This window comes from Bos indicus x Bos taurus, chromosome 10 (genome assembly GCF_003369695.1).
Source record: "Bos indicus x Bos taurus breed Angus x Brahman F1 hybrid chromosome 10, Bos_hybrid_MaternalHap_v2.0, whole genome shotgun sequence".
NCBI lineage: Eukaryota > Metazoa > Chordata > Mammalia > Artiodactyla > Bovidae > Bos > Bos indicus x Bos taurus.
In genome coordinates, this window is record NC_040085.1 from 42,028,610 (window position 1) to 42,043,508 (window position 14,899).

The 14,899-nt window shown below is 37.1% G+C and overlaps 1 protein-coding gene across 5 annotated transcripts in view; it reads left to right on the forward strand.

The window, feature by feature from the left end:
- VPS13C (vacuolar protein sorting 13 homolog C) overlaps window positions 1–14,899 on the forward strand; it is a 181,570-nt gene that overhangs the window by 144,534 nt on the left and 22,137 nt on the right. For 4 of the 5 annotated variants that reach the window (XM_027553846.1, XM_027553847.1, XM_027553848.1 and 1 more), the window contains 8 exons: window positions 549–675; window positions 5,462–5,697; window positions 7,878–8,019; window positions 9,169–9,309; window positions 12,543–12,624; window positions 12,736–12,805; window positions 13,430–13,541; window positions 13,645–13,758. In XM_027553846.1, coding sequence (XP_027409647.1) covers window positions 549–675; window positions 5,462–5,697; window positions 7,878–8,019; window positions 9,169–9,309; window positions 12,543–12,624; window positions 12,736–12,805; window positions 13,430–13,541; window positions 13,645–13,758 — 1,024 coding nt within the window. Of the gene's footprint in view, window positions 1–548; window positions 676–4,562; window positions 4,654–5,461; window positions 5,698–7,877; window positions 8,020–9,168; window positions 9,310–12,542; window positions 12,625–12,735; window positions 12,806–13,429; window positions 13,542–13,644; window positions 13,759–14,899 lie in introns of those variants that run through there. The other variant, XM_027553850.1, reaches the window with a different exon arrangement.

A 14,899-nucleotide genomic window follows, 5' to 3' on the forward strand; every position in this document is an offset into this window, starting at 1 on the left:
ATCCTGTAAAAATGCAGGTTCTGAGTTAGTTGGTTTTAGGTGGGCCCCAGAATATTGCACTTTCCAGCAAGGCTCGAGGTGATGCTAGTGCTGCTGGCCCAGAGACCACACTTGGAGTAGCAGTGGAACAGACCTGTTGTTTTCTCTTCTGAGACTCTTACTTCTTATGCATTGCTTTTGATTAAAATCTCAAATTTGAGTACCAAGTACAGTTCTCTGCTCCTAAAACGTTTACTATTCACAACCTTTTCTGTAGATGAATTCTGAGGTACCAGTCTGTTTCCCTTCATGAATTTTGTTAGTGCCATCTTACCTGGATCAGTTCAGAATATACTGCAGCTTCAGAAAGAGCAATATTCTTTTCCCTCAAGCCTCAAAATCATTAGTTATTTGGACATTTTAGGGTACTCATTTTTAGGCACAGTTGTGTTTTATTAACAAAGGCAGTTTTATACCATGTTTGTGCCAGTCCCCTCCTCGATAAACCACAGGTCTACGTTTCTCAAGGCCAGGGTGTTTTAACCTTCCCTCTGTCGCTTGTGTTTCAGCGGGTCAAAGGAAGAAATGGTATTGCTGCCAAGACAAGTTCGACTCTTTGCCTGGGAAGATCCCACTGGTACCAGAAAGCTTAAATGGAGTTATGCAGAAAATGTTGGGGAACATGATCTGTTAAAGGTATCATCTGATGTGAATGGGTATCATATGAAGTGTGCTGTGCTTAGTCGCTCAGTCGTGTTCGACTCTTTGCGACCCTATTGACTGTAACCTGCCAGGCTCCTCTGTCCATGGGGATTCTCCAGGGAAGAAGACTGTAGTGGGTTGCCATGCCTTCCTCCAGGGGATCTTCCCAACCCAGGGATCGAACCCAGGCCTCCTGCAGTGTAGCAGATTCTTTATCGTTTGAGCCACCAGGAAAGTGCCTGATAACAAAGGAAGTAGACAAGTTAGCTTCACACTGTCAGCTTTTTCTTTATTGAACTAAAAATGAATTGCAAGTATTTTCAAAATAAGTTGCTTTGGGGCTTTAGTTGGTAAATAGTTCACACCAATATTTTGTCCTAGATCAGTCAAAATACTTTATTTGCGTCTGTTTCAGCTTGCCTAAGACCAGTACTTTTTTATTTACTTTTTTTTATAAGGAAGGAGTTTTGAGGCTAAGTAAAAAACAGGTTTATTTTGTATACCACTGTTAGCTGTAAGATTTTTTAAGGCAAGGTTTCCCTATCAAAGCCATATGGTTTTTTAATTAAAGGAGTATGACAGTAGTAAATTATCCATATAAGAAATATAATTAATTACTTATGGAAATACTATTTAGGTAGCTAAATTAATTAAACATGTTATTTCCTAGACACTTAGACTTTGAGAAGGGCTTAAGAATTCATCTGCCAGGAACTTCCCTGGTGGTCTAGTGGCTAAGACTCCATGGTCTCAATGCAGGGTGCTCGGGTTTGATCCCTGGTCAGAGAACTAGATCCCACATGCTACAGTAAGAGTTCACATGCCTTAACTAAAGATCTCGCATGCCACAACAAAGATTGAGATCTCACATGCCACAACTAAGAACCAGTGGAGCCAAATAAATAAATACTTATAAAAGTAAAAGAATTCATCTGCCACCCTCCCTCCAATATAGACACTGGTCCTCCGCGAGTGGTACCTAGTTTCTGTAGGATTATATTCTATGCTGAAAAGTTCTTACAGTGTCATATTCCACTGTCTGATAATGCCAGTTGTCATAAAAGCTTTCTTGGTTATTTAAAATAGTAATTGGCCAAGAGTGACTGAATTACCCTCTCCTATATTCTCTCTGAAATACCCATAAAAGAGAGAGACTTTTGAAAAATCAGACTGATGGTTATGAGATTCTTGGAGTGATTTTTGCCATGAAAATTTGATGGAGCTCTGTTGCCTGCTTTACTTTTTACAACAGAGAAACCCTCAAGTGGTAAGTGGTAGAGAGGAGCTTAAGTTCCCTGTTACAATGAGGTCTCTGGCTCAGAGACATGCTAGCTTGACCAGGGATCCCTGTACTATGCTGGTGTTATTTTCTTTCTCCTCACATTTCATGCTCCTCGGCAACCACAACTCCCATAAGGCAGTACACAGATACTGGAGAAAGAACGGTATCGCCATCCTGAAAGACTATGTCAAGGTCTATAAATTCAGGCAAAATCATAAAGAATCCTGGCAGTAGTGTATTCACAGGCTTGTGGTTTTAAATGTTTCTGTTCTATTCGGTGTTAGAAAACCAGACAGTAAGAAATAGATTATTGTGCCTTAGTCAACTGGTGATCTGCCAGGTTATGAAAATTAAGCTAGAAACAAGACAGTTAGCCATTTCCTGGCTGATCTGAGAAGGGAATTCTTCTGAGGCTCAGGTGTACATGAAAAGGGAATTCAAAGAAAATCCACACAGTACTGTAAAGCACTTTCCTCATTCAATTCAGTTCAGTTCAGTCGCTCAGTCGTGTCCAACTCTTTGCGACCCCATGAATCGCAGCACGCCAGGCCGCCCTGTCCATCACCAACTCCCGGAGTTTTCTCAAACTCATGTCCATTGAGTTGGTGATGCCATCCAGCCATCTCATTCTCTGTCATCCCCTTCTCCTCCTGCCCCCAATCCCTCCCAGCATCAGGGTCTTTTCCAGTGAGTCAGCTTTTTGCATGAGGTGGCCAGAGGATTGGAGTTTCACCTTCAGCATCAGTCCTTCCAATGAACACCCAGGACTGGTCTCCTTTAGGATGGACTCCTTGCAGTCCAAGGGACTCTCAAGAGTCTTCTCCAACACCACAGTTCAAAAGCATCAATTTTTCGGCGCTCAGCTTTCTTCACAGTCCAACTCTCACATCCATACATGACCATGGGAAAAACCGTAGCCTTGACTAGACAGACCTTTGTTGGCAAAGTAATGTCTCTGCTTTTTAATATGCTGTCTAGGTTGGTCATAACTTTCCTTTCAAGGAGTAAGCGTCTTTTAATTTCATGGCTGCAACCACCATCTGGAGTGATTTTGGAGCTCAAAAAAATAGTCTGTCACTGTTTCCAGTGTTTCCCCATCTATTTCCCATGAAGTGATGGCACCAGATGCCATGATCTTAGTTTTCTGAATGTTGAGCTTTAAGCCAGCTTTTTCACTCTCCACTTTCACTTTCAACAAGAGGCTTTTTAGTTCCTCTTCACTTTCTGCCATAAGGGTGGTGTCATCTGCATATCTGAGGTTATTGATATTTCTCCTGGCAATCTTGATTCCAGCTTGTGCTTCCTGCAGCCCAGTGTTTCTCATGATGTACTCTGCATATAAGTTAAATAAGCAGGGTGACAATATACAGCCTCCTTTTCCTATTTGGAACCAGTCTGTTGTTCCATGTCCAGTTCTAGCTGTTGCTTCCTGACCTGCATATAGGTTTCTTAAGAGGCAGGTCAGGTGGTCTGGTATTCCCATCTCTTTCAGAATTTTCCACAGTTTTGTGATCCACATAGTCAAAGGCTTTGGCATAGTCAATAAAGCAGAAATAGATGTTTTTCTGGAACTCTTGCTTTTTCAGTGATCCAGCGGATGTTTAAGTGTGAATAAACAGGAAAAAAACAAACATGGGGTTTACGAAAAAATAGTTCAGGAGAAAACTGTAGCCTGATCCTAAAGATTCAGAAGCTGATCACACTTCTGAAAATTTTTTTTTACCACAGAAGGACCAGAGAAAATTTTCAGCATGTTTGCCTGAGATTCCCAAAGTTATAAACATATGACAACTGTGATAGGAGAAAGTTGGTGAAACAAAAGACAAAGACAACAAAATAAAATGAAAGGGAGAGCAAGGAAATAGTATGTTATGAACAGAATATATTAACAGCATTTAATCCTAAATTTTAATTACAGAAATATAGATCAAAGATGACTTTTTTTAAAAAGGATACCAATTAATAGAAGCAAAGTGAGTAATAAAAGAATTCTAAAACAATTGAGAAAATGAAAATAAAGAAAAATTTGCTCTTACAGTAAAAGAAGGAAGCCTAAGGAAGTATATAGTAAGTGGCAAATGTCAGTACATTTTGTTGAATATATCATATGTTAATGCTTATTATATAGTATCATAAATTCTTATGTTTATAACTTAGAACTGCTGGTTAGAATTCAAAACCAGATCTTCTTGACTTCATAGTCCCTGGACTTTTCCCACTAAACCGTGCTTCCCATCAAGTATGTCAGTAAATGAAAATGGTTTAAATTCTCCTATTAAAAGATCACATTCAGATTAAGTTAAAAAGTAGTTTCTAACAGATGCTATTTACATGAGATCTGCTTTAACTGCACAGAAAGTTAAAAGCATGAAGAAATGATAAAGATTTAACAAGTAAACAAAAGTAAAAAAACAATTTATGATTCAAAGCAAAAATCATTAAATAGAATATGATAATGTGACAAAGAAGTCATGATAGCCATAAACCTTCATGCAGTGAATAATATTGCATCAAAATGTGTAACTGAAAATGTTGGAAGTCAACTGAAACATTGTTGCCTGGGGATATTTTAAAATATACCTTATTTAATTTTTAACAGATCCAATAGATTGAAAACGAATGGAGAGCATTTGAATAATAACTAAGATTGAACCAGGAAGCATATCAAATTTTGTAGTTTACAAGGAGAAAATTCACCTTCTTTAGTAGGTATCTCTGAAACATTTATAAAATTTAATCATGTTAGACTAAAAAATTGGGCCATCTACTTTGATATATGTTAAAAGCTGTAGATCAGTTTCAGAGAACAGCAAATACCAACCATTTCTGTGCTTTTGGTGACATCCTTTGTTTTTGGCTTTTGTGTCCCAAGAAAGCATGAAATGAAAATCACATATTAGGTTCTTATACTTCGTGTTGAAATGAACTGTTGTTTTATTTGTTAAGTCCAGAATGAAAAAAATCATTATTTAAATCTCTGAAGACATGCACCAAATCAAGCCTAATATTTTTAAATGCTATAAAAGACTGTCAGCCAAGAAGGCTCTTCTTAGTGAAAGTTAATACAAACTGATCACCATAGTTTGACTGTTTAACAGTGTGATTTATATAAATACTTGCAGCATTATAAAGTATTAAAACCTAATTTTATCTGATATTACATTTCCAGTAAAGTTTTAAACCATTCTGTTCTCTATCTGGGAGACAAGTAAGCATCTTATGCCATTGGTGCCTTTGAAGGAGATTCTTATTCCTCCTGAGTACCCTTTGAGCCTAACTAGGTAACTTAAACTAAGGTTTTAAAAAAATAAGCACTATTGATCTGTTACAGTTTGAAAAAATTGGTGAGGATGTTTCAAAACACATAACTTTAATTAATTTATATTATTTTGATGGTTTTCTGATTTATAGTCATGCTTTCCTAGCTACTGCAGTTCAACTTTATGTAATAAAAGCTTACTGTTTGTGGTTTTAATATGAAATCTTTCTTTCCCACAGGATGAATGTGGACAGTTTGCCTATGATGCAAACATCCAGATACACTGGGTATCATTTCTCGATGGGCGCCAGAGAGTCTTGCTTTTCACTGATGATGTTGCCTTGGTTTCCAAAGCTCTGCAGGCAGAAGAAATGGAGCAGGCCAATCACGAAATAACTTTTTCTCTCCATAGTCTTGGGCTTTCACTGGTCAACAATGAAACCAAGCAGGAAGTTTCATATATTGGGATAACCAGGTATGGGAGAAGAAAGATAAGGTATCAGAAATCTTTAAAAGGCATTAAGTTCATAATATCAAGTTTGATGAGAGTAGACAAATACCTATTTTGAATTTGATGTACTTGTACATACCTTTCAGCAAAGCTTACTGAACAGCTGCTTTCACTGCTAGTTGAAAAGCCCCTAAGATAAAATCATGTCTTGGCCCTTACGACAACATTCATTAGTTGGTGGGAGAAGAGGTTTTTTCTTCCCTTGTTGTTTGTATGTATTTTTTAAATGAATTACAAAAACACTAAAAAAAAAGCTACAAAGAAGTATGAACATGTTCTGTGGTGCTGTAGAGGCTGGAGACACTGGTGTGGGTTGGGGAAGCCAAGAACACTGAATCACATAAACTGGAAAAAAGTTTCACGGAGGCAGTAGTTTAACCTGCGTACATGATCTTATTGGATGGTTGTTTAGAACATTTTAATAATGATGGAACCAGTTCTTTTCTCTGATTCTGCTTATACTTATATAAGGAAAATATTTGAATTTATCTATTTTGGTTTTCAATCACACTGACTGTGGTAAAAGACTCATTCTTCTTTGGAGGCTATTGAGGGAAATAATTATCAGGTATAACCAGTATAGGGTCTACGGATAATAATGTGTTTGATGAAGTTCAAAAATGCTCTTTGTGCAGCACCTGGCAGTTTAATTTTGTGAGAAGCGGCTCACCATTTGGTAACCATGCCATGAATGAATGAGAGATTCCTGGTGTTCCACATCCTTGCCAGCATTTAGTATTGTCAGATCACCTATTGTCAGATCATCTATTAGATTTGTAGTGATCTCTGTTTGTTTTAATTTGCAGTTACCTAATTACATATGATGGTGAACATCTTTTCATATGCTTTTTTGTCATTGAACCTCATTTGATGAAGTTTTGATCTTTTGCCCAATTTAATATTTTTTTGCTATTGTTGTGTTTTAAGAGTTCTTTGCATGCTTTGGGTACAGTAAGTCCCCTGCATACAAACAAGTTCTGTTCCAAGAGCATGTTCATAAATCCAATTTGTTCTTAAGTCCAACAAAGTTAGCTTAGGTACCCAACTAACACAGTTAGCTATATAGTACTGTACTGCTGCTAAGTCGCTTCAGTCATGTCCGACTCTGTGCGACCACATAGACGGCAGCCCACCAGGCTCCCCCGTCCCTGGGATTCTCCAGGCAAGAACACGGGAGTGGGTTGCCATTTCCTTCTCCAATGCATGAAGGTGAACAGTGAAAGTGAAGTCGCTCAGTCGTGTCCGACTCTATGCGACCCCTAGGTTTATAATACTTCACACAAATAATACATAAAAAAACAAAAACAAAAAATAAAATATCTTTAATCTTACAGTATAGTACCTTGAGAAGTACAGTAGTACAGTGCGGCGTCTGGCATTTCTTGGGCACCAGCTGCATCACCACTGCTTTTATGTTTGCTTCTGGGCATCCTGGGCTTGACATAGAGATACTGTACTCTATGCAGTACTACACAGTAAAGTACTGAAAAGCACAGCCGCTTGTATGCACACATGTGACAGTGTACACCGGACATGTAAACTAACTTATGGGACTGGACATGTGGACACCTGTTCTGTTCTTTGCAAGTTTGAAACTTAAAGGTTTGTATGTAGGGGACTTACCATATCAGTCTTTTATCAGATGTATGTTTTACAAATATTTTCTCCCAGCCTTTCCATTCTTTTAACAATGTCTTTCACAGAGCAGAAATTTTCAATTTCAAGAAAGTCCCACATCTATTTTTCTTTCATGGATTGTGCTTTTAGTGATGTATTGTAAAAGTCACTGCCAAACCCAAGGTCACTTAGATTTTCTCCTATGTTATATCTAGGAATGTTATAGTTTTATGTTTGATATTTAGGTCTTCCATCTTGATGGGTTTTTGCCTAAAATATCCCCATATGAAAAAATTTTGCCAGTTCCATAGTTCATTGATGTCAGTGTGTGATACAAAAACGTATCTCCTGCCTCTTTTCCTTATGTACTTTTATATAAAACGTAGATATATTTTGGTGTTTAAAATCTCTTGCATAAATGTGATTTTCATAGGAGTTGACAGTTGCGACAATTTGGAGTTGAGTGAAAATTCCACAACCTAAATTATGCATTTAATTTAATTAATTTTCTTTGTGAATTATTTTAGTTCTGGTGTTGTTTGGGAGATGAAACGAAAACAGAAGTGGAAGCCATTTAGTCGAAAGCAAATAATTTTATTGGAAAAGTCCTATAAGAAATATCTAGAATCAAGAGACCTTGGCTGGATTAAACTAGATGATAATTTTGAGGTATACCAAATTTGTGTTTTTTCTTATTTATGTATTATGTTGCCAGTGGTGGTAGTAAATAAAATTTTGCTATCCAAGTAAATATATGTATGCAGAAGCTAATTTGTTAGTAGCATTAGTATGACTAAAAATTTATTAGCACATTTTAAATTAAAATATACTGTTCATCATATACTGTAAAACATTATTTAAATATGTTTCTTATCTGCATTTTTATAATTTCCTCTATTTGCAAAGCAGATAGTTTCATGTAACTTGTTTTTAGGAAAATTATGGAGAAATCAACGTTACTTATTGAAACTTCTGTTCTGAATGATATCAATATATTGCTATAGGCTGTGCAGAAATGTGTATCTCAGTGATGAAAACCCTATAAAAAAACTTGCCCAATTAAATTCATTAAATGTAAATTATTTTAGGACATGAGTAGATGTCCACAAATAAACATATGCTCTACACAGGGCCCTACATTATTAAAATTGAAAGTCACTTTTGCTTCAGGAAGAGCCCAGAAGCTTGACTGAAGTTGCAGTCATGCAGTGTGTGTTACTCTTTGTCTCTGGTGGTTGCATTTGCATTATCACCATACCTGCTTCCCACCCCCACCCTCATCCTTATAAATGTTGGTCATGCTAAAATGAAAGAACACTATTCAGTTAGTGTCAGACATAACTAAGCTATTGACTATTCACTGTTTAACTTTGTTAAAACAAAGCATAAGTGTTATCTGGAATTATTCATTACTGTTGACGTTTTTTGGAGAAGGAAATGGTAACCCACTCCAGTATTCCTTCCTGGAGAATTCCATGGACAGAGGAGCCTGGCAGGCTACAGTCCATGGGGTCGCAGAGAGTTGTATTCAACTGAGTGACTATCACACACTCACTCTTTGAGGTTTTTAAAAAAATGAAAAACATGGTTTATGTTCTTTAAGTACAGTTCATATCACTGAAAATATATTTTCCACATAACCTTAGTTATGTGATGATTCTGCTTCAAACATCTCAGCTCTAGATCATCTTAAGGTAGATCTTTTGATTAGATGTAGAAATGAATATTTTTCTTTTTCAGTTTGTGAGTAAGTGGATATTTAAAATGGTCTACACTGCTAATACCAGTTCATCACAAGCACATCTGCTTTTTTTCCAGGTGAATTTTGGCAAGGACCCAATGGAAATGCGCCTCCCTTCTCGGTGCTTTATAAGGCGACATTTTTTATCAGGAATTCAAGTTGAATATAAGCAATCCCCTCACCAAAGAAGTTTAAGGGCCAGATTGTATTGGCTTCAGGTAACATTGTCATCCTATTCAATCAGTTTTGGAATCTTGGGTCTGAATTTTATTTTTTCACAAGGTTCTGTCAAGGGATTAGATCTGATAGACAGAGTGCCTGAAGAATGATGGATGGAGGTTCATAATATTGTATAGGAGGCGGTGATCAAAACCATACCCAAGAAAAAGAAATGCAAAAAGGCCAAATGGTTGTCTGAGGAGCCCTTACAAATAGCTGAGAAGTGAAGCAAAAGGCAAAGGAGAAAAGGAAAGATATACCCAGCTGAATGTAGAATTCCAAAGAATAGCAAGGAGAGATAAGAAAGCTTTCCTAAATGAACAATGGAAAAATACAGAGGAAAACAACAGAATGGGAAAGACTAGAGATCTCTTCAAGAAAATTAGAGATATCAAGGGAACAAAGATCCATCTAGTCAAAGCTATGGTTTTTCCAGTAGTCATGTATGGATGTGAGAGTTGGACTATAAAGAAAGCTGAGCACCGAAGAATGGATGCCTTTGAACTGTGGTGTTGGAGAAGACTCTTGAGAGTCCCTTGGACTGCAAGGAGAGACAACCAGTTAATCCTAAAGGAGATCAGTACTGAATAGTCATTGGAAGGACTGATGCTGAAGCTGAAACTCCAATACTTTGTCCACCTGATGTGAAGAACTGACTAATTTGAAAAGACCCTGATGCTGAGAAAGATTGGAGGTGGGAAGAGAAGGGGATGACAGAGGATGAGATGGTTGGATGGCATCACTGACTCAATGGACATGAGTTTGAGTAAGTGCTGGGAGTTGCTGATGGACAGGGAGGCTTGGCTTGCTGCAGTCCATGGAGTCGCAAAGAGTTGGACAGGACTGAGCTACTGAACTGAACTGAACTGAAGGGAACATTTCATGCAAAGATGGGCACAGTAAAGGACAGAAATGGTATGGACCCAACAGAAGCAGAAGATATTAAGAAAAGGTGGAATACAAGAATACACAGAACTATACAAAAAAGATCTCCATGACCCAGATAACCATGATGGTGTGATCACTCACCTAGAGCCAGACATCCTGGATTCCAAAGTCACCTGGATCTTAGGGAGCATCACTACGAACAAAACTAGTGGAGGTGATGGAATTCCAGTTGAGCTCTTTCAAGTCCTGAAAGATGATGCTGTGAAAGTGCTCCACTCAGTATGCCAGCAAATTTAGAAAACTCAGCAGTGGCCACAGGACTGGAAAAGGTCAGTTTTCATTCCAATCCCAAAGAAGGGAAATGCCAAAGAATGCTCAAACTACTGCACTAATTTCACATGCTAGCAGAATAATGCTCAAAATTCTCCAAGCCAGGCTTCAACAGTACATGAACCCAGAACTCCCAGATGTTCAAGCTGGATTTAGAAAAGGCAGAGGAACCAGAGATTAAATTGCCAACATCCGTTCGATCATGGAAAAAGCAAGAGAATTCTAGAAAAACATCTACTTCTGCTTTATTGACTATGCCAAAGCCTTTGACTGTGTGGATAACAACAAAATGTGGAAAATTCTGAAAGAGATGGGAATACCAGACCATCTGACCTGCCTCCTGAGAAATCTGTATGCAGGTCAAGAAGCAACAGTTTGACCCAGACATGGTACAATGGACTGGTTCCAAATTGGGAAAGGAGTATGTCAAGGCTATATATTGTCACCCTGCTTATTTAAGTTATATGCAGAGTACGTCATGTGAAGTGCCGAGCTGGATGAAGCACAAGCTGGAATCCAGATTGCCAGGAGAAATGTCAATAACCTCAGATATGCAGATGGCACAACTCTTATGGCAGAAAGCAAAGAGAAACTAAGGAGCCTCTTGACAATGGTGAAAGAGGAGAGTATAAAAGCTGGCTTAAAAGTCAGCATTCAGAAAACTGACATCATGGCATCTGGTCCCATCACTTCATGGCAAATAGATGGGGAAACAATGGAAACAGTAACAGCCTTTATTTTCTTGGGCTCCAAAATCACTGTAGATGGTGACAACAGCCCTGAAATTAAAAGATGCTTGCTCCTTGGAAGAAAATCTATGACAAACTGAGACAGCATATTAAAAAGCAGAGACATTACTTTACTGACAAAGGTCCATATAGTCAAAGCTATGGTTTTTCCAGTAATCATGTATGGATGTGACAGTTGGACTATAAAGGAAGCAGAGCGCTAAAGAACTGATGGTACTGAACTGTGGTGTTGGAGAAGACTCTTGAGAGACTGCAAGGAGATCAAACCAGTCAATCCTAAAGGAAATCAACCCTGAATATTCATTGGAAGGACTGATGGTGAAGCTGAAGATCCAGGACTTTGGCCACCTGATGCAAAGAGCTGACTCATTGGAAAAGACCGTGATACTGGGAAAGATTGAAGACAGGAGGAGAAGGGGGTGACAGAGAACGAGATGGTTGGATGGCATCACTGCCTTGATGGACATGAGTTTGAGCAAGCTCTGGGAGATGGTGAAGGACAGGGAAGTCTGGTGTGCTACAGTCTATGGCATCGAAAAGAGTTGGACGTAACTTAGCAACTGAACAACAACAAAAATCATACATCAGAATTGATATCTTTCTTTTTGTTTATGTTATTCTCCTTCTTTCACATATCCTGTGATTCACCATACTAATTATCCAAGGCTAAATGACCGCTGAGACTTTTAATTTTGTCATATGTTTTCTTACACAAATTGTTATTTTTAATATTGCTTTAAATTTGTCATCAAATCCCAAATTAAGATTTTCTTTTATTCTTCTATATGGGAATGATTAGGGCTTTATTGGAGGCTGTTTTTATCAAACGGTTCATTTGCTTTCTCCCTGCCTGCCTGCCTCCATCTCTTGTTTTTAACTACGGATTACTACTTTTTAGGACATTTTTGTTCTCTTTTTCTTAATACCTAACCTGTAATTTCATACGCAGTCTTCACTTACATTTTTATTTAAATTATATATAGTTGAAATCTCACATGATCCATTGATACAAATATTTCCATGAGTGGTGTTCATGCTCCACAGTTCTAGTGCAATTATGAGAGTGTTTATGTATTCCTGTATGTGGAAACTTGCCCTTGGTGAGATATATAAGAAATTTAGATTTAAAGTGAAACTTTTAATAGCAGCACATACAAAAAAAAATATAGATATTATTTATGATGTAATTAGTGGCATCTTCTGTAATACATCTCTGAAACAAAAGTTTAAATTAAGTACGGCTGAATCAGTTTTCTTTTCTTTAGGTTGATAGTCAGTTACCAGGTACAGTGTTCCCTGTTGTATTTCATCCTGTGGCCCCTCCAAAATCTATTGCTTTGGATTCAGGTAAGAAAAAATTAAGTTGAGATATACCCTATATATAAAAGTTGAATAGATATCATTTTGACCTACTAGAAAGCTTGATTGCCTTTTTCCTGTTTTCTTTCTTCCTTTTAGAGCCCAAACCTTTCATTGATGTGAGTGTCATCACAAGATTTAATGAGTACAGTAAAGTCTTACAGTTCAAGTAAGTAAAGATACCCTTGATCATCTAAAGGAACTTAAAATGAGAATCTGCTTTGAAAATACATTATGTTTTGGAAGTGACTTTTGTATGAAAATTATTTCCACCTGAACGTATCAATCTACTTTATGGTCAAGTGATTTTATATGTTGAAATTTATTTTAATAATAGCCTCTATATATTTTAAAGTGTGAAATTCCTTCAACCACTTCTCCCCTTTGTAACTTCCATTAGAATATAAAATAGTGAAATATAAATGATGTGTTTCTGAGGTGTGTTCTTTAATTCCTGCGGACTTTAAAAATTAGATAATATATGCTACATCATCATTGTTCTTATATCTTCCATAACATGGTAAATAGAGCATTTGGAACTTTAAATGCTAAGTGTTAATATAGCAGTATTACCCCTAGTGAAACTTTTACTTTAATTAAAAAAAAAAGATCTCAGTCTAAATAAACTTCGATCTTGCTAACATAACGCTTGTTTTAGAGATCACGGAAAAAGATCTTGCTGTGGTTTTTGGCCAAAATCAAAGTTTTAACATGGAAAATTACAAGCTTTGATGAAATGCCTTTTTCATCCTTAAAAAAGCTTTTTCTATTAAAAAAATGTTTTTTTCCTTAGGTATTTTATGGTTCTCATTCAGGAAATGGCCTTGAAAGTTGATCAGGGATTTCTAGGAGCTATCACTGCGCTGTTTACCCCAACAGCTGACCCTGAAGCTGAAAGAAAATGGGTAATTTTTATTTTTGGGGAATATTATGAAAGATCAACCATTCTTTTCAATAATTGTTGTAGAAAAATATTAAGATAGAAAATCTTGGTTAATTCTTTTTCAGACAGAGTTGATCCGGGAAGACTTAGATGCTATAAACACAGAACTAGTGGGGACCTCAGTGACTGATACATCCATGCTTAGTTTCTTTGAAGATTTCCATATTTCTCCTATAAAGGTTTGTTGTAATTATTACTTTGAAAATTTGACAGAAGTCTTGTAGAACTTTTAAAGGATCTGTATACAAATGTGGGTTTTAATTTGTTGTATCTAATATTTGGAGGGGAGTTTTGTTTGATTAATTGAAATAATTAAGACAGTTCTCTGTAACATATGTAAAGCCACAGTTCCCATAGAGAAACCACCAGAGCATGATCTCTAGTCTTGAATTAATAACCCCTTTCTTCAAGGAAGAAGCTGACAAAAGCATTTCTTAATTAAGCAAAGAAGTGCTCACCAACATTTAATGTTGTGGTTGTGCTTTGTAACTCCTCCCTGTCTGAATAGAAAGCTATAATGGGTGTCCTAACCAGCCTGTGAAAACGCTGAAGTTGCTGTTACACTGTTGATGTGGTATTTTCCACCCTTCCAAAATTCGATTGTAACTAGGGGAGTGGAAAATTGGATACCTTTCACTTGCCTGATTTTGTCCTTTATGAACCCATTTCCTTGTCTCCTTTTGTTATTCCTTTTAGCTTTTCTGGGGAAAGGTGACTGCTTAGAGAATCCACAAATGCTATCAACCATAAAGCTCTAAACTTGTGTAATGGGCCAGATTTACAATTAAGTAACTCTTTAAAAATATCGATGATCCTTTACATTCTCAAAAACTGTTAACAGCACATTATTGTCAGTTGCATTCACCAATCCATTCAGCTAAGTGAATGGAAGTATAAAATGAAGTTATTGTTATAAATTGATATATTAGTTTGGTGATATCAAACATTGATAGTGTTAGGTTCAGAATTGATATTGTTTTATGTGGTGAGTTGTACACAATTTCTTTTTCATTATTAAATGAAAATCAGTTCTTTATGAGATTGGACAATACCTTCAACAAATTGTTAACTGAAGACCTGCTATTGAAGTTGCTGTTGAAGATATAAAATGACTTCATGGGGTTTATAATCTCCATGGGGTATTACAGGTTTATAATTTACCTATACATATTGTGACTCAGTTAAAAATCCTCCTGCCAAGCAGGAGACACGGATTCAATCCCTGTGTTGGGAAGGTCCCCTGGAGAAGCAAATGGCAATCCACTCCAGTATTCTTGCTTGGGGAATCCCATGGACTGAGGCAGGTTACAGTCCATTCAG